Source organism: Argentina silus (genome assembly GCF_951799395.1).
Source record: "Argentina silus genome assembly, chromosome: 16".
NCBI classification, from domain to species: domain Eukaryota; kingdom Metazoa; phylum Chordata; class Actinopteri; order Argentiniformes; family Argentinidae; genus Argentina; species Argentina silus.
The window spans coordinates 13,551,561-13,573,695 of NC_139670.1; the positions used below are offsets into that span (position 1 = coordinate 13,551,561).

Sequence of the window (22,135 nt, forward strand, 5' to 3'; positions counted from 1 at the left end):
AGGAGAGACGCGCAGTGGTGCTTTTGGAGTTCATTTTTGGATCACCAATTCTCTATGCTTTTGATGATATTGTTGCCAAGACGTTTTGGGCTTTTCGACGAGTCTTTCAATCATTGTCATGTCGGAGGAAAATCATTTATCAGATCAGGAGATGTGCTCCGAAACTGCAGACTGTCCAGATGAAGCATTTGGCTTTGGGGATGATCTCGAGCTGAATCAATTCGATGGATTGCCTTTTTCTTCTCGCTACTACAAATTACTGAAAGAGAGAAAGTCTCTACCGGTTTGGAAAGCTAGATGTGAATTTGTTGACACTTTGGTCCACAATCAACTTGTTTTTGTGTCTGGTACAACAAAAACTGGGAAAAGTACACAAGTGAGTTTTTTTTATTTTTTTTTATGAAGAGGGTTCTACAATGGTACTGCATTCTCTGACATTTTTGAGATATTCTCAATGTATCAAGCATTCATAAAGAACAATGATTATGTTTATTGGTTAGTGTAGAGAGGTGGAAATCTGATCTCTTGCTACATTGAGAGAGCTAGATATTACATTTTAAGTCCTGACAAGGCATGCATATTTTACACTGTTGCATTGGAAGTATTCCTTTCATGCGATGCAATGCTGCTTGTTTTTTATTTCCAAATTGCATTTGCATATTTAGTGCAGCAGCATTATAGTATCTAAGGGTGTTTTTGAATCAATAGAGGTGACTCTCACTCTGACGTGAAATTCAACTGCAAGGCATCTTGTCATAAACTACCCAAAGCCAGCCAGTGAATGGTAAGGTCAGCCTTTCTTGAGGTACTCCTAAAATAGTTACAGGGAACCTGATAGTCTTTTACCATCAGCCATTTTTTAGACCCTGAAGCAGCAGGCCTTTGAATATTACACTGTAGAATCACCTCCTTTGTGTGGTGACCTAGTTTGAGAGACATCAGGGCTTTGATTTCTACCAAATTCCAGTGCATAACCCAATAGACTAAGTAATTTTTCCTTATCAGTTTATTGTCCACATTCTCAAGCCAACCCAACCCAGTTGTCCATTCAGTCTACGAACAGTGTATTGAACAGCCCCTCTAATTTAATTTCACATGATTTTATCAAATGTGCTTCATGTCAAAGATGGCCATTCATTCAAGCGGTTGTGTACTGTGTATGCTGGTATCTACTTTTTTTTTTAGGACATTGGTCTTGGCAGACTCCATTGTGAGGCATGTGATGCAGCGGGGTGAATCAATTCCGTAGGGATCACTTTCCCACAGAAGCAGATAGAGTTTAACGATCCTAGAATCCTAAAACTGCCATCACCCTAAAGCATTCTGTAAGCACTGTAAATGTAATGTCATTTTATTTGTGTTTGGCGTTGTAACACACAGCCTCCCAGCCAACAGTGCAGGGAGTGTGAGGCTGTGAATGAGCAGCACCACCCAGCTCAGCAGATGGGGCTTGTGTGGCGGGTTAGGCCGGGGCCACGCTTTGGCAGGCCTGACAGCCGGGCAGCACAAAAGGTCCAGCTGTTGGCCGAGTAACATGGGACTTAGGGGACCTCCCGCAGATAAGCCCTTATCCACTGGAGCTGACACATGCTGCCTAAGCACTTTTGCATTATGAATATAATACCGTAGGATCTCTGTCGTCGCCAGTGCTGTGTGACTGTCATGTTGATTGTTTACACTGCTTTGCCATCGACACCCGTCTGTGTTTTGATTGTATTCGTCCCCAAGTCGTCTGATTATGCATGTCAAAATGCGGCATTGTGTTTTTATAATGCCCTTGCTATTAATTATTTGTTTACGTAAAAGCAGGATTCATTATGTATAGCCTATTTGAGCCTGATGGCGTTCACTAGAATGCATAGTGCTTGGGTAATGATCTGAATGGCTCTACGCTGGGTTGCAGATTCCTCAGTGGTGTGCAGAGTTCTGCCTGTCGGCGCAGTACCAGCATGGTATGGTGGTGTGTACCCAGATCCACAGACAGCAGGCCGTGGACCTGGCCCTCCGTGTGGCTGACGAGATGGACGTCAACATCGGCCATGAAGTGGGCTACACCATCCCTCTGGAGACCTGCTGCTCCTCCGACACTGTGCTCAGGTCTGCATCACATACTGCGCTGGCACAACTATTTTCCTTTCCCATTGTTGATAGTATCAGCAGTTATGGTGGTAACCAGGCCAGCTCTGTACAGCTCAGCTCAGCTCGGTTCAGCTCTGTAGTGTAATAAGACTTCATTCCAAAACGCCCACATCACAGGCTGGCCGTGGCACACATGTGCTTCTGAAGATACAGTGAGGGTTGCACATACCAGCAGTTTGCTTGCACAGCAAACCACACTCCAAGCAACACTCAATACAACAAACATTCGTATCTATCAAACGTTTGTCTGTCACACTACTACCCTCTGTCTCTTTCTCTCTTATCTGTACCTCTGATCCACTGACATTTGATTTCACACACATCACTCACTGCTACTACCCACACATTCTGTACCCCTCTGGAGGAGCTGTCTCGGTGATAGACAAGCTGTGTGTGTGTGTGTGTGTGTGTGTGTGTGTGTGTGTGTGTGTGTGTGTGTGTGTGTGTGTGTGTGTGTGTTGCAGCTGAGCTATGATGGTGTAGGGGTTTTAGCTACTCTTTAGCATATCTGTGGCCTCAGCCTGCAGTCTGATAGAAAACAATGAGGCCAGACACAATGTCTGGAGAAAGGTTTTATATCGATTTCCTCAAACAAATCACCAGATAAATCACACCACATACTGTACCAGTAAGGTACTGTACTCTAAGCCCATACAACCACACCCATATTTATACAACAAAGCCCTTTATATTGTGTTTCCCATTATAACATGTTCTTGGTTAAACCAGTTCTTTTTGTGTCCAAGTTGTCCATGGTAGTGGCCTCCTTTATGCTAATGAATTATGATAACGTTCTACTTTTTGGAACAGTATAGTGTGTGTATTCTACCCAGTCTCATAAATGTGTAAACGTGCACTGAGCTGTGCTTTCTAAACAGTATTGAGACACTGGTGGTGACATCATCTACACCATTAACTCCAACATTGTCCTACTGGTCCAGGTACTGCACGGATGACATGCTCCTGAGGGAGATGATGTCAGACCCCCTGCTGGAGCACTATGGCGCCATCGTCATCGACCAGGCCCACGAAAGGACCGTCTCCACAGACATACTGCTGGGCCTACTGAAGGACATCCTACTGCAGAGGCCTGAGCTCAGGGTGGTGGTCCTCACCGTCCCCCCCATGACGGACAAGCTGCTGTCCCACTACGGCAGCGTCCCGCTCATCTGTCTGGAGACCCTCCGTCCTGCCGAGGTGGTCTACAGCAACAGCAGCCATAAGGACTACTTCTACTCAGCACTGAGGCTGGTGCTGGAGATACACCGCACCAGGGAGGAGGGGGACATCGCTGTGTTTTTGGCTTCAGCTCAGGTGAGAGATGGTGTTGTCTGTGATGCAGTTAGCAAGTGATGGGTGGGGGGAGGGGGAGGGGGAGGGGGGGCGGCGGCAGCAGCAGCATCATAAACTTGTCAATCACTTTTTAATTATATTCTGCTGAACGTTGTCTTTTATGCATACTTTGATTATAATATTCAGTTGGCAAAGCAACGTTCCGTTCCCCCGGGACACACGTCTGCCACTGTTTTGTTTTGACTGCTTTTATTAGTTTTTCGCTAGTCTGACTGCGATGGCTTGCTCTGACAATGACAACATGTGTTTTTAAAAGGCTGTTGTCCTCCTCTCTGTGCATGACAATGAGCTTGAAGCGCTGAGGTTTGATAATAGAGAAGTCAACTCAGCTTTTTCATTGACGGGTTTTGTGACAGATGTATCGTTAGAGCACAAGTGAAATCCCAAGTCCATGGAACAACGGTAAAACACTCCAAAATGTGCAGAAAGATCACATTTCGCCGGTTACACCTTCATCCGAATTATCTGTCTTCATCTGTTAGAGTTCTTCTGAATGGAGAACAGTACAATAAATCATCATGGTGTTAAGATCTGTAATGTCCTCTGTGGGGCAAGTAATGTGATGCATGAAATGTGAATTAATGTCAACGAAAACAAATTGAAAGTAAAAAGTCCTATAGGTACGTTGATGGGGACTTGAGTCTTGTTGGGGGTGGGGTGGGGTATGATGCTGTCCTCCCCACCTCTCATCATGTGTTCCCCCTCCCACAGGAGATCGACTATGCCTGCAGTATCCTCCAGAGAGAGGGAACCAGGCTGGGGGCTGACCTGGGGCAGCTGGTGCCAGTGGCCCTGTGCCTGGGGAAAGGTGCTGGGACACTCCCTGTCCTGGCTGAGGAGATGGGTATGGGCAAGGGTAGGAGGGTCTTCCTGTCTTCCCGACAGGGAGAGGACATGTTCTGGTCTGTGGACTCAATCAACTTTGTCATCGACGCAGGCGTTGAGAAAAGATTTGTAAGTGTGATTCTATGATTCTATGATTCTATGATGAAGTGATTCTATGATTCTTTGTTAGTCTGCCTGTGATGAATGTTCTGACTAAATGATGTGAACTATGCTAGTCCAGTTGATAAAATGTAGTGAAATATTTTCTGTCAGGTATACAACCCAAGGATAAGGGCTAACTCTGAAGTGATGCAACCCATCAGCAGATGTCAAGCAGACATCCGTAAGCAGCTTACTGGACCAACAGGTAGGTTTACTACTTTCTGTACCCAGTGGTGAACATGAAATGTATTCACTAGGGGAATCCTGGTGGGTCCAGGGGCAAATTGAATACTGAAATTCCACTACTGACTACTGTATACCTGTAGGCTACCTATGATTTGTTGGCTTGGTACAACACATTTTGTAGTTCAATAATGTGAGATGTAACCTCACAAGATAAGGCTATTTGTTATTCATTCTATTTGTCACACTTATTCAACCCTTGTGTTCAGTGAGCTTGTATTCTGTCTGTTTTTTCCAGGGAAATGTTTTTGCTTGTACCCAGAGGAGAGACAGCTACCCGCTGAGACCTCTCCTCTGATCCTGGAGTCCAACATCACGTCCACCGTGCTCTTCCTCAAGAGGATGGAGATAGCGGGCCTGGGCCACTGTGACTTCATCAACAGACCAGGTTAGCCTGTCAGGCTTTCACAGTCCACTACATTGCAGTGCCCTGACAGATCACAACACCTGGATAGATGTTTAATATATCAGCTAACTAACCTCCCCATATGATATAGCAATCAGTAAGACTGTAGAAGAGGACATGGGTATTGTAGGACATGGGTATTGTAGGACATGAGTACTGTTGAACATTCTGTTCCACGCATTACAATGAGCCCGTCCTCCGATTTCTACCTCCATCAGCCTCCACTGGTAGGACAGGAGTACTGTAGAAGAAGACTTGGTGCAGAGGAGAGGGTTTGTTGGCCTGGCGCCTGGATAGTGTGTAGGGCGTGCAGATGGAGCTGTGCTGGGCTGTTTGGACCCAGTCAGCCATGTTTTAGTGGAGCTGACAGTAGCCTGCCAGTAGCCATTGTCTGGAGCCTCAGTCACCCCCTGTCCCCCGTCCCCTGCATGGGAAGAGCAGAGGACAGAGTAACAAGGCCAGCTCGTTAGTGGTTACACAATGTGTCTCGTTAGCCCAGCACCTACACAATGAAGAGGAAGTGCAGTGTCCAACGGTACAGTAACATATTTCTACAGTACATTACTGTCTGAACCTGGAGCTGGCGCTCTTTTGAGGAGTAGAGTTCATGTCGCTTAATAAAAAAGTGATGCCCACAATGCGTCAGAACAGCTGTATCTACTCCACTTTCAACTGAGTGCATGTGATTTTAATTGAATAAGGCACTAATAAATGAATGTTTGACTGTATCAGACAATTTGACTGTATCAGACAAGCTCATTTATGTTCGTATCCACGATTTGTTCTTATTTTGTTAGTACCCATTGATTTCTGGGATTCACCAATGTTTTCTTATTTTTGCTCTTCTCTTAGGTAAGAGAACATTTTCTCGAGTGGTCGAGAGCACTCTTACCAAGATAACAAGATGTTTTTTCTTTTCACAGTCCACAAATTGTTTGTCCAACGCAAGGAATTTGAGGAACATAAAAAAACGCATGAATATCATATAATCAAATGTTGATTATTATATGTTTTAGAGTAATTATAATGATTGGATTATTAAATTCGTGGGCTAAAGAAATACTATTGGTCCATTGATTCCAATTAAGACTATAAAAACCCTTGGATAATATTGCGTGCGTTCAGCTTTTGAATGGCTTACATGCTGCTCTTAGATGCTTTGACCATCCAGGCCTTATGCAGAGAACGCGTTTTTAGAGATCGCACAGATCTATCTGATGAGACGGAGGAATGGCTGCTGAGCCGTTTCAGATTGCCAAGAGCACTGCTTTTAGATTGTGCAAACTCTGGAGCCTCAATTTAGGCGGAACAGACGCCGGTTAAATCCCATGCCTCCACACCTGAAAAGTACTTAGCGCACTTGGAGTTTTAGCCACAGGATCCTTTCAGAGAGGGATAGAAGACAGGTCAGGCATTTCACAGTTTTCTTTGAGTCGTGCGCTTCCGAGAGTACTGAAAGCTATCATATCATTCATGCCCCAGTACATATCGTTTCCGTACAGTGCTAACCAACAGACAGAAATTAAAATTAATTAATTATTTTTTTGCTATACCTGGACTCCCAAATATCATTGGCGCTGAAGACTGCACCCACATACATGCTGCAGAACAGGTCAGTGGAGATGCGTCTAGCTCAAGGAGCTGGTGGAGATGGGTGGCTGATTGGAAAGTGATTTGTAATTATGGAAACCACTATCCAGCTTAACCTTTATAAAAACTCAACTTTATAAAAATGTAACATAGGTGACCGAGGTTATGCCCTCACTCCATGCCTCATGACCCCGCTTGCAAACCCCCAGACCAGACAGGAGCGTTCTTACAACCACCGACACGCGCGCACTCGCTCCGTGGTAGAGCGCACAATTGGAGTGCTGAAGGCCAGGTGGATGTGCCTTGATTCCACTGGTGGAAAGCTTCTGTACACCCCGGGGAAAGCTGGTTGCAGTGTCACATTTTATTTGGACTTGGAGTGTTTAATTAATCCTTTTAAGGTTTTCGGTTATATTATTTAACACAGAAATCAATTAAATTAAAGTTGTGGAAATATCTCGTAATGTTGAGAGAATCTTTTTGCAAGACCGCATCAGAGACAACTTGAGTCCGAGAGAAAATGTGGCGAGGGCGTTCAGGCAGTTTTTGATGATGCACTTGTGATGAAGCCGGTAGACTACTACAGGTAGAAAAAGGTTAGATGTTTAAAATTATTTTAAGGCGTTTATCCAGTAGATCTCCAACATGAACTTACAAAATGTACCTTCAGCAACTGATGTGTCTGTAAATGCATCGCTGGTGGCCGCTTGAGTCCCTGATGTGCGTGGCAGTGGATCACTGTCTGTGTCGGGGGCTTCAGAAACTGATGCACCTGGAGCGGCATCGCTGTGGAGCGTCTGACTAGACACCTGTCAGTGCCGCCTCTCCAATTATTTCTAAAATGTCTTAGGTCTACTTGCGAGACCGCCATCTCCTCCTGTCCTCCTCCAGTTGTCATCGTGGAGCGCTTGGCTTGGGCAATGCGTTTTTTGCTTCCATTTTCATCAAACCATTTTCTTAATTTCAGTTACTGTGCGTCCCTCTGCTGACACGGCATTTACAGCATCGCAAATGTTGTGCCATTGCTGGGTTTTTGATTTTCCTGTAACGCCAGTACTGACGCTCTGGAAAATCACATGTTTACTTCGTCTCAGTTTATTTAACAGTACGTCGATTTCACTACTGCTGAAGTTCTTCTTCTTACAGCGTTTTTTTGATGGCATCTCTCCAATTCTTGGGCATGTGCCAGAGAATTTGCACATGGCACAACACTTGCCCTTATATAGTGTTTAGGGGGCGTTACATATGTTTAATAACAAACAATCGGCCACGCGCCTCCAATGTACGATCAGGTGAGATTCATCATTCAGCACACGTGGGCAAGAGCAGATTTGGATGGTTAAGAACGTTTGGTGCATCTGGAGTTGACTTCTCTTATTTTTTCTCTTGACAGAAAATTAAGAGACAATGTAAGAGACAATTAAAAGAATGTTGCTGCATGAGGCCCATTGTATGAGAAGATATTATAGGGTCATAATCAAAAACTTATATTTACTAAACTGCTGTGTCTTTCTGTACATGTCACAGGGGCTTTGCTCAGTCTTTTCCCCTCTCCTATTTTCCATCCAGATCCAGAGGGTCTGATGCAGGCTCTGGAGGAGCTGGATTACCTTGCAGCCTTGGATGATGATGGAAACCTGTCTGAGATTGGGATTATCATCTCTGAGTTCCCTTTGGATCCACAGATGGCCAAGGCTCTGGTAGCGTCGTGCGAGTTTGACTGTGTGAGCGAGGTAGTGACCATTGCCGCGATGCTGTCAGGTATGTAGTGCATGATTTTTGTCTGCTTTCTTATTTATTCCATATCCTAGCATGTGTATTCCTAACACTTGGATTTATAATCTGCCAGACATTGGTTTGACCAGGTAGTCTCTCATTTGCAGTTGTAGACGGGTGTTATTTCTCCCGGACACTGAGGCAGGTGGTATATAGTGAGAGTAGCTTGCTGTAAATTATTCTTTGGTTCTGTCTGTTTTAGCGCCAAGCTGCTTCCTGGAGCCGACTGTTAGCATGACCCATGAGGCAACACAATGCCACAGAAAATTCCAGCACCCAGAGGGTGACCACTTTACACTCATAAACATCTATACTGCCTTCAAACACAGCCAGAGAGAGCCATGTAAGTCCCATCCACTGAGTTCAAACACATTTTAATGGTAGACCTACACTACCATTATGTAAATGTGTTGGTGTTGTGCCCTCATGAAGTATTTATTGTTTGTTTGTTTTTTTCCCAGACTTCAGTGTTGAGAAATGGTGCAAGGACTATTTTCTAAACCACCGTGCCCTGCAGACGGCAGACGCCATAAGGTCAGAGTTGACGGACATCTTAAGGAGAATTGAGCTGCCCATCTCAGAGCCCTCGTTTGGAACCAAGACAAACACCCACAACATCAAGAGAGCTCTGCTGGCAGGCTTTTTCATGCAGGTGTGTGGAAAACTGGAAACTTGTAAATGATTGTAATTTTACAGTGGTTTAATGAGAACAAGTAGTGATTGGCCGAGAGGCATTCAAAGCTCTGATTTAATGGACGATAAATACTAAACTTATTTCTTTATAATGGAGAGTCGTGTCTCACTTCCTATAATACCCATACACATGAGAGACAATACCAGTTCATTTTACAAGTGGTTTATTGCATTGGATGTATGTGTATTGATATGAATTCTGATTGTAGTTCACCTATCAGCAGCGATACTGATTCCTCCTCTTGCCCTGTTTCAGATTGCTAGAGATGTGGACGGATCAGGAAACTACTTCATGTTGACACACAAGCACATGGCTCAAATGCACCCTTTTTCCAGTTATGGAGCCAAGGCACACAAGCTGGGACTGCCCGAGTGGGTGCTGTTCCATGAGTACACCCTCTCTGAGAACAACTGCATCAGAACTGTCTCTGAAATCTCCCCTGAAGTGTAAGTCTGTTACAACCCTTTAGTCTCAATTCTATCAGTGCCAATTGTGGCTGGGATCTGCCTGTAGATCACACATACAGCATATAAACTGTGTTATTTCCTGTATGTTCCAAGACACAAACATGTTTTTATTGTACTGGATGTATGTAAAGTCACATTTGTTTAGGATTGGAAATGGGTAATCCTGCAATGCAAATCTTTACCCAAAAAACAAACAGATCAGAGATCAATCAGAGGATTTGGTATTTTTTTTCAGACTAAGTAGATTGAATTGCATTTTGAGAACTGTCAAGTATATAAGAGGAATTGAATGGTCCCTCTGTTTTCTCTGTCTAGGTTCATTCAGATGGCCCCACAGTACTTCTTCTGCAATCTGCCCCCTAGTGAGAGCAGAGACATACTGCAACACATCCTGGATCGTGTTGGATCTGGAAATTGTAAAAACAAGAAACAGAAGACCCCGACAATAAACACTGAAGCAAACAAGGACTGCACAGCTGTACAGTCTTATGATAGATGTGTACTTCAGTGAACGTCACTAGAATGATGCACTTTACCACAGTTGTCCTTATACACTGTAAATGACAATGTTTGAGAACTCTTGGTTAGATGAATTGCCAAATGGGTGACCTGCTTGTTCAGTTTTCTTCAGACATCTTTATTAATCAGTCATGTGGTGAGACTGCCTTGTTGTCATTCAACATATTACAGTGATGTCCATTTTGTATGAGGGTATTCAACAAAGATTGATTAACTTAGAACTTCCAACACAACAAGATTGACAAAACAATGTGGTTTTGGAAACTTTAATTTTGTCAGTTGTTTAACCTTGTAATATTTACAATATTCTTTGTGTAGAAATGATTCATGCTTAATGTTTGTAATGAGATGTGAAAATGTTTATACATCAATATTCATCTGAATTGTAAATACAGCTTCTTTGCAATATGGACATTGCCTGTGATTGGTTTTATCAATACAAATAAGGAAAATTCTAAAAACTGCTAGATGATAGAGCATCTCAAAAACCGTTGGACTAAAGGGAACCATTACAATACACGGCATGTACTGTATTTAATGCATTAACATGACGTTATTCACAGCTTTTAAAAACATGTCTGTAGCTACAGTAAAGGGTCCATTTAAAAAAGAATCCAGAGATCTGAAGAAGACAGCTGTATTGCGTTTAGTCAGGTTTATTGGGAGGTTCAAACAGTGAGGTATTCTTTGAGCTTGTCCATGATGATGGGCATCCTGTCAGCTGGGATCAGCATCACCGTACGGAAGGGCTTCATGGGCACGTCGTCAAAGGACCACCTCCCACTCAAGCACGAGTCTGTCTCTTCCTGGACGGAATAGTGGAACTTCAGGGTCGCTTGCTGTATTGGGGGAACAAGCAATGAAAATACAATTCAGGCAATCTTGTAATACATGCGGTATTGTACAGTCAATTCCTGACATTCAAATATTGAATTCAATTCTGAACTCTTTTGGTATAAATATGGCATAGATCTGAAATCAGATATTGTTCCAGACTATCAATTGTTTGTGTTTTCCATAACTTCCCAGGTCTAGGAAATGGTAAATATGTTATCCCCTAATTTTCCAGACCTGAGTAGGAACCCTGCTACTACTTGAAAGACAAGCAGTTTGTATGGCCACAGGGAGAGCTGGATCAGACACACCCTATACACCATTTCCTGCAGTGCCTGCTTTAAGATTTCCAATGATATTACAGGCTAAGCTTGAATAGTTGTTTCTTTAGAGCTGCGGACTGTCTGTACCTCATAGAAGAACTCCTCCTCGGCGTTGACAAACACCATCTCATCTTTCGGTGGCCCTCCTCTGGCTGGGATGCTCTTGGATGGTTCCTTGCAGGTCTTGCTGATCATCAGACAGTAGTGACACCTCCCACTGGGCTTATTGGTCCTCTGGGCTTCTGCCATTTCCTCTCTGGGTGGAAAGATAAACAGAAGACGCCATCACTAAAATGGTCCTATTCTAATCTACTGAGTGGAAACTCAGCTTTATGATTCCAATCCCATGATGACCTGACGAGGCCTTAGATCGCTCATGCAAAAAATGTGTCATTGATGTTTAGTAGATTACACTCTCCATCTGGTGTGTGGTGACCTATCAGAGGCAAGCAATAATGACATAATTGCCTGGCAGAAGTTCTGCCTAGTTACACACAATCATGGAGAACGTATCCCGCATGGCGATACATGGTTCTAACATCATTTAAAAGAAATGTCTCTCCAACCCTCGTCGTTCATATCAGAAGATTCTTATATCATTGTTCAATACAAAACAAATGGAGCAAACAATACACAGCTTATTCACATGGCAGAGGGGCCCAAGTCACACACTGTACTGTAAAACCAGCCTGCTGTGCTCAGACAACCGGGAGCAAAGCAATCCATTAAATCACCGTTATTACAGGGGTTCATCTACAGAAGCACACCCACAGTGCAGTGGTGCTGACAGTGAACACAATAGACAAGCATCCCTGGGGCTTCAGTAATCTGAGAGCCTGTCTTGCTGTGCTGGCATCGGCAGTGTACAGATGGGATAATATACACCATTTAGCAGACAACGTTATTCAAGGCAACTTACAGTACAGTGAGTGCATACATCTTTTTGTAAATATGGTTGCAGCGGGAATAGAACCCACAACCTCAGAGTTGCTAGCACCAGGCTCTACCAACTGAGCCATACAGGAGGGATAGGGGGTGGGACTCACAGGAGCTGCTTGTGCAGGGGCAGGGCGATCTGTGGGGGCACGTTGATGAAGCGCTCACTCAGCAGCAGCCCCACGGACTTGCTAGTGTCTTCCAGGGCCTTCTCCAGCTGCTCTGTCACACTGTGGGGGCAACTCTTCTCACACTGAGCCAGGACCATATCCTTCACCTCCTCTACACACTGGACACCCTGCAAACCACCATTCACACACACACACACACACACACACACACACACACACACACACAGGAAAAGAGTCAATGTACTGTATGGAAATTCTTAATAGACGACATTACATTGGTTGAATAACAGTCATTTTATGGCTCAGAGTAAGTTTATTTACCTTTCGCTCTGTGAGATTCAGCATACTGATGAAACCAAACACTTCATCCGCTGGATCTCCCTCATTGTCACTGTCCTCTGGCACCTCGGCTTGCTGAAACACAGTGAAAGAGATTATGCAACTGAATAAGATCTGTAGCAGTTCATAAAGAATGTTCTCCATTAGTAGCGGGTCTAGAGATCCTATATATTCGTTGTATAATCAAATGTCATTTACACAACTACATTTACCTAATTTAGCAGACATTCTTATCCAGTGTAACTTAAAATAACTACATTTGTCTAAAGTAAGTTAATCAACTATACACTATAACGTTAACGTCGGTCTGACAATGTATGGTTGTGCAATGTGTATCTTACCCTGATGACACTTCCAACATGATTCTGTTGAATGAGGATATCAGTCAACTCTGACGTGTTTACATGAGCCTTCAAGAACAGCTGCACGGAAACAACACATTAAGAGGCATTAGTGACACTGGTTACATACATTTCAAACCATGAACGATGCTGGGACAAACATAATTAGAAATTACAGAAACATACACCAAAAAAGCGAAAGTATACCACACCTGTTGCAGGAGTTTTTTGACCCCATTGTAGTCATTGTGTGTGATGGTATGGGCCTCGAAGTCCACAATGACCTCCTGTTACAAACGAACATATCATGAGGATTTCATAGTGAGACTTGCCATTGTAAACAAAGCAGCGCTCGATCGTTGACTAGCCGTAGCTACAGCTACGATCGTTGACAGTAATGTAGCTACATCTGCTCATGATTAGCTGCTAGCGAGCTGAATGACATATTTTGTGCAAGGCAATTTTAGCTAGCTAGGTACAGCAGATGACAGCTGAGTTTAGCCAAAGCTAGTTAGCTTCCTAGCTAACCTAGGCCATGAAAGTAGCGACATAATTATTTGGCGACTTACCTCATTGATCTCCTCTTCTGATGCATCGCTGTCCTCCTCTCCTGACACGTCATCGTCCTCCAAGCCCTCATCTGAGCTGTTATCCTCACTTTCCTCGGGATTTACACCAAAACCTACTGCTCGTCTTTTCGCTGATGAAGCCATGCTGCCAAACATCCACACCACGTGTACACAACGGGACGGAGGCGTGGCTAGGGTTAAAGTTTAGTTGTAGCAAAAAGATAGGAGGAGCTTAGCGAGACGCGAAACTGATATACTTGAGCTGCCATCTTGGCTCATGATCGCTGTGGTCCAATGCAACTGCGTGAGCCACAATGTCGTCCTATTTCTCATACATCAGGAAGAAGGGGAATGGAAGAGACCATTCTGATGAAAGGTGGCCAGAAAACGAATATAACATAAATAAAAACGATGTCACGATATCTTCCAGTGAATTTGGGGATTTTTATTTGTATGATATATACATCTATGGTGTTATTCCCGCTATACATGTTAGATTTATTGTTATGATTCCAGAAAGACGTAGCAAAATATGCCTAATAGTGTAACACCCCTGTTTCTTCTCTTTAGTGGTAGCCATGCACCCAGCTGGAGGAACTCGAGAAGGTACAGTATTTACATTTTGTGATTTTCTTAAGTTCTCTTGATTTGTTGTTTGTTGAAAAGAAGAAATGTAGTAAGCTCGACATTTAAGCATGACAAGTGTGACCTGTGCAGCTTTTACAATTTAAGGGTAGCAAACGAAGCACTGTGTTGCCTTGGCTCACAAGTCGTGACAGCTCCATATTGCAAACTACAGTAACATTATGTTAGTTAGCTTATACAGTACTGGCTATTCTGCAACAAGCCATTTGCAAGCTAATCTGAAATCCGTTTATGAAGCATACGTTTATGCATACTCCAACTGGCCAAGAGTTATGTTGTGAAGCTTGACACAAACACTATGATTGTTATTAGCTAGCAGGGGTCTGTCTGTTGTTAGTCAGTCAGGCTTTGGTCTTAGATGGCTGTTTTCTCTTTTCTCTCGTCTCTTTTCTGTGGGATGCATGGGATGCATCCAAGTAATTGGCCAGATATGAAAATAATAGTTGAATCATGACTCAACAGCACTGTTATCAGTAGCTAACATATGACAGCCAGTGGGTGTAGCTGAGCTCCCACGCCTCCATCCTCTCTTATGCGAGGCTTTACATTGTCAGTTAATATAGCGTGCTTGTTTGTATGAAACTGCATTGGCTTAGAGGATATATTTGCATTGCACCTTCATTGAATCCTCTCTGACAGTAACAGCAAGCCATTCCTTGTCTTACACAGGGTTGTGAGTCTACTGTCAAGATGCATGTACTGCTTCTGAAAGAGCCAAGGGAAGGAGATTCAGGACCTGATCCTTACATCAAGGTAGCAGAATATCAAGTGGTGTCATAAATTCAATTTGTTGCAATGAAACTCACTGTTTGACACATTGTCTTTACATTGAATTTACAGGAGCTGGCATTGCATGGACACAAAGCAACCTTAATTCCTGTGCTGTCTTTTAAGTTTGTGTCTTTGAACACCTTGTCTGACAAGGTAAGTACTGTTTTTATTGTTAAGTGTGTTGCATGACTGTTTAATTGTTTTGTTTACTGTATGTTTAGTTCCATACATAGTCACAGCTGTTCCTGTAAATTCCAGCTATTTCAGCCAGATAAACATGGTGGGCTCATCTTTACAAGTCCAAGAGCGGTGGAGGCCGTCAAAATGTGTCTAGAAGCAGATGAAAGAAGGGAAGGTGAGTAGATGTTATGAATTCAGAACTGCAATGTAGGTTTTGCAGCATGATGATATTGTCATTCAATTCTCTGCCTCTATGCTTACTGGATTGAATTTTGGTTCATTTGTTGGGCAACTGCAACTGTTTTTAAAAGTAGTTGCAATGGCTGAATAAATCCAGTAGAGGTCAGTAGTCACCTTACGACATTCTTCTGGCCAAACATAATGTAATGTCAGTTTACTGCTGCAAACAGCAAAATCCATTCAAAACATTCAACTTTTGCACATGCTCAAGTCTATTGACCTTTGGAGATGATATTCCTTTTATTATTTATAGAATAGTCGTTGCCCCCTGTGTGAGAGTAAGTTACTGTACAGAAGTTACTTTACACTTTTTGCATTATTGATGTTCCCCACAGAGTGGAGCACTACCATCAAAGACAAATGGAATTCAAAGTCCATCTATGTTGTGGGGAAAGCTACTGCAATGTTAGGTGGGTAAATAAATGAAAACCACATTTGCAAACATGCAGGTGTACACAGATTTTCACTGTTTTAACACTTTCAGTGAGTAAATTCTTTAAGTCTCCATAGTTGTGACTCTCCTTTGTATTACTCACAGGTCATTGCTATACATTGCTTAATGAGATGCTAATTGAAGCAGTGTGTGTGGCAGGCACCTGGATGTCACAGAAATGTGTCAACGACTGGCCTGGATTCAACTGGCAATTGATTTTCCACAAGTGACAGTTTACTGTCAAATATCTAGCAAAGCTTGTTTCTTGTCTTTAGAGAACAGGCAGGTGCACTCATCACTGTCTTGACTTCTGCACCTAACTAATCTCTGTCACACTGCTAAATTGAGGGAAATAACAGGGCTGTGTGTTGTTGCAGTTTTGTATAATCCTATTGTATTGTTATTACCTGCACCAGTGCAGTTTAAATGGATATGTACTGTAGGTTGTCGATGTAAGTGTGCCATGATAACAAAGGAATACTCATATGTACAGTATTACATCATGTCGTATATAAACAAAATAAACAGTAGATATCATCTATGAATGTCTACGTTGACCACTAATGTTGTCTGCTTTCTTGTACAGTACAACATCATCTAGGTCTGGTTCCCCTAGGAGAGGACACTGGGACTGCGGATGTACTTTCACGCTTAATCCTTGAAAGTAATTTACTTTTTCAAATATGTATGTGCTTTGGGTCTATTAAAAAATTATTATGAACTACCCATTATCAGCTAGCTAACGAAATTCTGTTGTTTTTTTTCGTTAAGGAGAGGATACCAATATATCACCACTTTTCTTTCCCTGTGGTTCGATTAAAAGAGAGGTTTTGCCCACTGCTTTGAGGGAAAATGGTAAGAGTTTCTACTGACGATGTCAGGTTTGGAGTAATTTGCTGCAAACGTTTCAAATTCAATGCGATTAATACCCACAGGAGCAGTACTAATTACACTGTAGCAGTCACGGTTATACCATAGGTGACATTCATTATTCATTATCTCCAGGACTGCCTCTGGAGACCCTGTCTGTCTATCAAACAGCTCAACATCCAGATCTGGAGAAGAATTTGAAGAACCATTTCACAGAACACGTAAGATCCCACAAATGAATCACTCGTACAATCCTATTAACATTGAAACATTGTATTTGTCATGTAAACTGTATTTGTAATGTCCGGTGTGTATTGTGTTGTTATGTATTTATTGTATTTTACTGTCTTACCGATGGCCACACTCTGGGGGAAAATTATGTTATTCTGTTCTATTACCTGTTAGGATTTTAACATGTTAGTAATATACACACCATAAAGCTATTTCTGTGTGTATCCAGGGTGTTCCAGCATGCATTGCTTTCTTCAGTCCATCAGGAGTCAAGTTTTGCCTAGGAGTGGTGCGGACGCTGTCAGGTGACCAGCTGGATCAGATAAAGGTACAGTATCCTCCTCTTACACAGAACGAATAATATCCAGAATTTCACTCTCCTGTTTGTCCAATGCAACTGAGACTTACAGACTTGATTTCCTCTAATTGCAATTCCTCAGTGATCACGAAACAGGCTCATATGTCTTTCCTTACGATCTTCTTTCAGCTTGTGATGCCATATTGTTAAGGCGAGAGAGCTTACAATAGTTGTGTTGTTTTGTTGTCCAGTTTGCAGCAATCGGGCCAACTACAGCAGACGCCATGACAGAGGAAGGGCTATCCGTCGGCGGGTCTGCAGAGAAACCAACAGCCGAACACCTAGCTGTAGCGATAGCAAAGGCTCTTCAGTGACTAAAAACCACCAACCTGAACACTGAATCCATCCACCATCATTCTCTCTCGTTCAGTCTGTGAATTGTTGATTTTGAGTATTGATTTTGGGCATTGATTGAATGATTTATGTTTTTGTTTGTGGCTTCTTAAGTTATCTGGTGGTCTCTGTTACCATCAGTATATTTATTACAGTGCACTGTTTTGTACTGTTGAGATATTTTAATGTATATGAATATAATATGATATGTATATTTTGTTGACATGAATGTATCAAGTGATGTACTTGTGAAAACTGAGCTGGTAATTGCATAGGCCTACCTATTGTGGAAACTTCAATTGTTGAAAGACTATCATAATTTGGATAGATTGATGATTGGTCTTTAGCACATTTTATTTTTCGAAAATAAATGATCAACAGTGACTGCATGTTATCACATTGACCGCAGGTTTCATTGGGTTTTATTTCTGATGTTTGTTTTTTCACTCGGACCAATGTGTCGGTCAATCTTGGGAGATGTAAACAGGTGTCTCTGGAGAGGAGTTACGTAGCCACCCCACTCGGGATGAAAGAAAAGTATTGAGCATCAGCTGAAATAACAACTTGGGTCTTTATGCGTCGCCAGTAACGCATCATTAACACCTTACATTTAATTGTCGATTTCAAAACATGCCTATAGTCCACATACAGAAGAATGGTTTACCTTTCGCACCTGAGTGACTAGTTTTGAGTCAAGAGGGCGTCTGTTACCGTACATCTGAGATGTCGGTAACTTCAGAGGACGTAAAGGCCTACCTTTTTGAGGGGCGTCCCGTGCCGTATGAATGGAGTTTATAAGAGGCCACGGACACGCAGCTCATTTCATTATCCTCACACAAAAACACTTATATTCACAGTTCGACTTAACCATCACGATGCTGACTTTTACCCAGCTGATAATGTTCTTAATTCCGACGAGCATTAGCTCCGCTGATGCAGAGAAACTCTTCCATAGTCGGGATCATTCCGATATACAGATTCCAGCATCTCACCAAGCTGAATTTATAACCGACAAAGACACAGCAGAGGTACAGTGTTTGTATGTATATATATATATTATTATTTTTAAAGTGAAATATCAGTCTTTTACTTTGTGCAACTTATGATGTGCAGTTATTCAACACCATGGCAATAACATGCTCCCTCTCTCCTGAAGTTCAATATAAAATATAAAAAGTAATTCAATCAATGTCTTTTTCACAGTTTTTTCTCACCAAATATGGCTTTATCAGACCAGTGAACTGGGAGGAATTCCAGTTTGAAGAACCAGACATTTCAGACTTTGCTGGTGATGACCTCCTATCCATGATCCAGGAAGGGGGCTCAAAGTCCCGTTCAGGGGGTGATGATGACCCCAGCAGTCCCGCTGAGAGCCCAGAGTTTGTGTCAGCTCTCAAACAGTTCCAGAAGGTGTCAGGTCTGCTTGTCACAGGTCTGTTTGATGACGCCACCATGGTCGCCATGAACAAGCCAAGATGTGGAGTCCCAGATAAGGAGGTGAAATCGGACGCCGCAGCTGCACCCAACCCCACAAGCTCAGCACTTGGGAACAGCACCTTTCTAAGCAGCTTCTCAGAAAATATAAGCTCACTCACTGGTGCTTTTAATGGTTCTACTGGAAACGACACAGATCACAATGACACATACAGTGAAACTTCTAATGGCAATATCAGTTCCGATAATAACAACACATTCAGTGACACTTTAATCGGTACTGTTAGCAACTACACAGATGATAATGACACATTCAGTGACATTTTGAACGGCACTGCCAGTAACTACACAGAGGATTACGACTACACAGTTGATTACGACGGTAACAACACTGCTGTAAACAGCTCAGAGGTGAACAGCACGTACAGTCACCCAGTGAATGGCACTGCCAGGAACACAACAAACCACCATCAGAGCCCCGCACCCCTCCAAAAGAAGCGTCATCTGGCCACACTAGTGTCCAAGCAGAGGCGGAAGAGAGACATTGGTGAATGGGGACACATGGCCTTCTCCAAGACCCTGCTGAAGTGGAGACTGATAGGAGAAGGGTACAGCAGTCAGCTGTCCATTGATGACCAGAGACACATCTTCAGGCTTGCCTTCAGAATATGGAGTGAGGTGTCTCCTCTAGAGTTTGTGGAGGACACTCGCTCACCCCTGGAAGACGTGGATATCAGACTGGGCTTTGGCACAGGTGGGTCACATATCGAAAAACAATACATCCTGTGTTTTTTTTCCTTGAATGTACTGATAGTCACTCTCGAGATGTATTGATGTATTTCCTTTCTCTGTGTGTCAACTATACAGGGAGACACTTGGGATGCAACCAGAAGTTTGACGGCACCGGGCGTGAATTTGCTCACGCGTGGTTCCTGGGAGATATCCACTTTGATGATGATGAACATTTCACTGGACCAAATTCTGGCAGTGGCATCAGCCTCCTTAAAGTGAGTGAGACACACAGAGCATAGCTTGAGTATTACCATGAGAAAACCCAGATGTTATTTCTCTATATTTGTGACAAATATGACAGGATAATGGCAAATATTACGAATAATGACACAGATGATTACAGAAGAAGACTGTTTTATTCCCCCATTCGTCAGGTGGCAGTGCATGAGATCGGCCATGTTCTGGGGCTGCCACACATCTACAGGGCTGGTTCCATCATGCAGCCTAGTTACCTTCCACAGGAATCAGGCTTTGAGATTGACTGGATGGACAGGAAGGCCATACAGCACCTTTATGGTAAGAGAGCTATTTAAAAGGTTTAAAGAAAGCACCATCTAGTGGACAAGAGGAGAAAATGTGGTTATAGTTGATTGGTTTACTTTCTGATGACTTACCTAATACTGTATATACTCCTCCCCACAACACTTGTTGAAATGTTGAAGTAAACACACCATCTACTTTTTGAATTGCCCATCTTTCCCTCCAGGGGGCTGCAAGGGTCGATTCAACACGGTCTTCGACTGGATCAGGAAGGAGAGAACACAATATGGTGAAGTGGTAATCCGCTTCAACACCTACTTCTTGCGAAATGGCTGGTACTGGCTGTATGAGAACAGGAAGAACCGCACACGCTATGGGGATCCTGTGGCGGTACAGGTCGGCTGGCACGGTATTCCCATGGATGGTGTGGATGCACATGTCCACGTGTGGTCCAGGAAAACTGATGCAATCTACTTCTTTAAAGGTACAGTCATTACAGCAAAGTCCAAAAACTAGAACAAAAAAAATGGAATGCGTCACATTATTAAAATGCACACAAGAGAGTATCTTAAATATCAACGTTCACATTTCCGATACACTTTAGGTGATTGTCTGGTACCGGATTTAGGAGCCCCCCCCCCTCTGGTACGCCACGGATAATAAAGTACTGTATTCTATTCCTTGTGGATAGGCACTCAGTACTGGAGGTATGACAGTGACAACGACCAGGTGTTCACTGAGGACCCCGAGGGACGACGCTATCCTAGGCTCATCTCTGAGGGCTTCCCAGGAGTGCCCAGTCCTGTCGACACAGCCTTCTACGACAGGAGAGACTCCAACATTTACTTTTTCAAGGGCACAAATGTAAGGGTTGCATTCCTCTCCTCCACTGTGAGGCATTGGAAGTTGTTATTTTAACTTTAAGTGCGCCTGCATGTTGTATCCAAGAGGAAAAAGCTCAGTGAATGCATTAATCAGCTGTTGAAAATGATACATTAGCATATTGCCCATGCTGTAACAATTCCAGCAGAATTGTTTGTTACGGTAAATTTATTATGTTCCATCTTGTTTGTAGTAAATCGCTCATTTACCATCTTGTCCTAATTTCCCTTTTCAAAATAAGTTGAATTCCTGCTGTTCTTCTAAATAAGGAAATCTGTTCTAACAGGTGTACGCCTTCAATGTGAAAGCTAACAGCTTGGCACGTGGCTTCCCCAAAAGGATCACAGCATTGTTCCCAGCAGTAGTGACTGGCGACCACCCGGATGGCAACATAGACGCGGCCTATTTCTCCTACACACACAACGCCATCTTCCTGCTCAAGGGCACACACTTCTGGAGGGTAGTGGGCAGCCGAGACCGCTGGCGTCGATCCAAACTGCCACCCAACAGCTTGCTGCCACACAAAGAAGTGGACCAGCAGTGGTTTGACATTTGCAATGTTCACCCCACTGCCCTAAAGGTGGCACGCTGAGGAGGATACTGTCATGTTAGTGTATGTGAGAGCTATATGACCTCACATTTATGGAATAGTGTATTAAGTTACACCTATGGTACAGTGAGTTTCATCAGCATTATAGCTTACAGTATAGCTGTATATAGGTTAGGCCTATGTCTAGGCCTATTACTGTAGTGCCATGAGGAGAGGGGCACTTACATTTCAGTTGACTGGGAATAACATTCATGGCTGCTAAATTTAGACTTGAGAAACAAAATAAACG

The 22,135-nt window shown here is 43.1% G+C and overlaps 4 protein-coding genes across 4 annotated transcripts; 3 read left to right on the forward strand and 1 right to left on the reverse strand.

Moving 5' to 3' along the window:
• Window positions 1–118: 118 nt before the first annotated feature.
• dhx32a (DEAH (Asp-Glu-Ala-His) box polypeptide 32a) lies at window positions 119–10,166 on the forward strand (the record flags this gene model as incomplete). The annotated part of the gene is made up of 11 exons (XM_083688186.1): window positions 119–376; window positions 1,904–2,097; window positions 3,081–3,453; window positions 4,204–4,446; window positions 4,591–4,684; window positions 4,961–5,110; window positions 8,288–8,479; window positions 8,697–8,837; window positions 8,956–9,146; window positions 9,444–9,634; window positions 9,971–10,166. The coding sequence occupies 11 exons, from the start codon at window positions 119–121 to the stop codon at window positions 10,164–10,166; spliced, it is 2,223 nt and encodes a 740-aa protein (XP_083544312.1).
• A 265-nt stretch (window positions 10,167–10,431) lies between these two features.
• Window positions 10,432–13,815, reverse strand: bccip (BRCA2 and CDKN1A interacting protein). The gene is made up of 7 exons (XM_083688248.1): window positions 13,648–13,815; window positions 13,291–13,365; window positions 13,079–13,159; window positions 12,720–12,812; window positions 12,378–12,565; window positions 11,419–11,587; window positions 10,432–11,013 (listed from the first exon to the last, which is right to left on the reverse strand). Exons 1-7 carry the CDS (start codon window positions 13,801–13,803, stop codon window positions 10,843–10,845), a joined length of 933 nt encoding a protein of 310 aa, XP_083544374.1. The 5' UTR covers window positions 13,804–13,815; the 3' UTR covers window positions 10,432–10,842.
• Window positions 13,816–14,190: 375 nt separating this feature from the next.
• On the forward strand, window positions 14,191–18,100 carry uros (uroporphyrinogen III synthase). The gene is made up of 10 exons (XM_083688040.1): window positions 14,191–14,253; window positions 14,962–15,045; window positions 15,133–15,216; window positions 15,322–15,418; window positions 15,819–15,893; window positions 16,503–16,580; window positions 16,688–16,771; window positions 16,922–17,007; window positions 17,247–17,345; window positions 17,567–18,100. The coding sequence occupies exons 2-10, from the start codon at window positions 14,983–14,985 to the stop codon at window positions 17,687–17,689; spliced, it is 789 nt and encodes a 262-aa protein (XP_083544166.1). The 5' UTR covers window positions 14,191–14,253; window positions 14,962–14,982; the 3' UTR covers window positions 17,690–18,100.
• Window positions 18,101–18,583: 483 nt separating this feature from the next.
• On the forward strand, window positions 18,584–21,888 carry mmp21 (matrix metallopeptidase 21; the record flags this gene model as incomplete). Its single annotated transcript, XM_083688187.1, has 7 exons — window positions 18,584–18,736; window positions 18,912–19,896; window positions 20,010–20,149; window positions 20,309–20,450; window positions 20,641–20,898; window positions 21,106–21,278; window positions 21,583–21,888. The coding sequence occupies 7 exons, from the start codon at window positions 18,584–18,586 to the stop codon at window positions 21,886–21,888; spliced, it is 2,157 nt and encodes a 718-aa protein (XP_083544313.1).
• Between the last annotated feature and the right edge of the window lie 247 nt (window positions 21,889–22,135).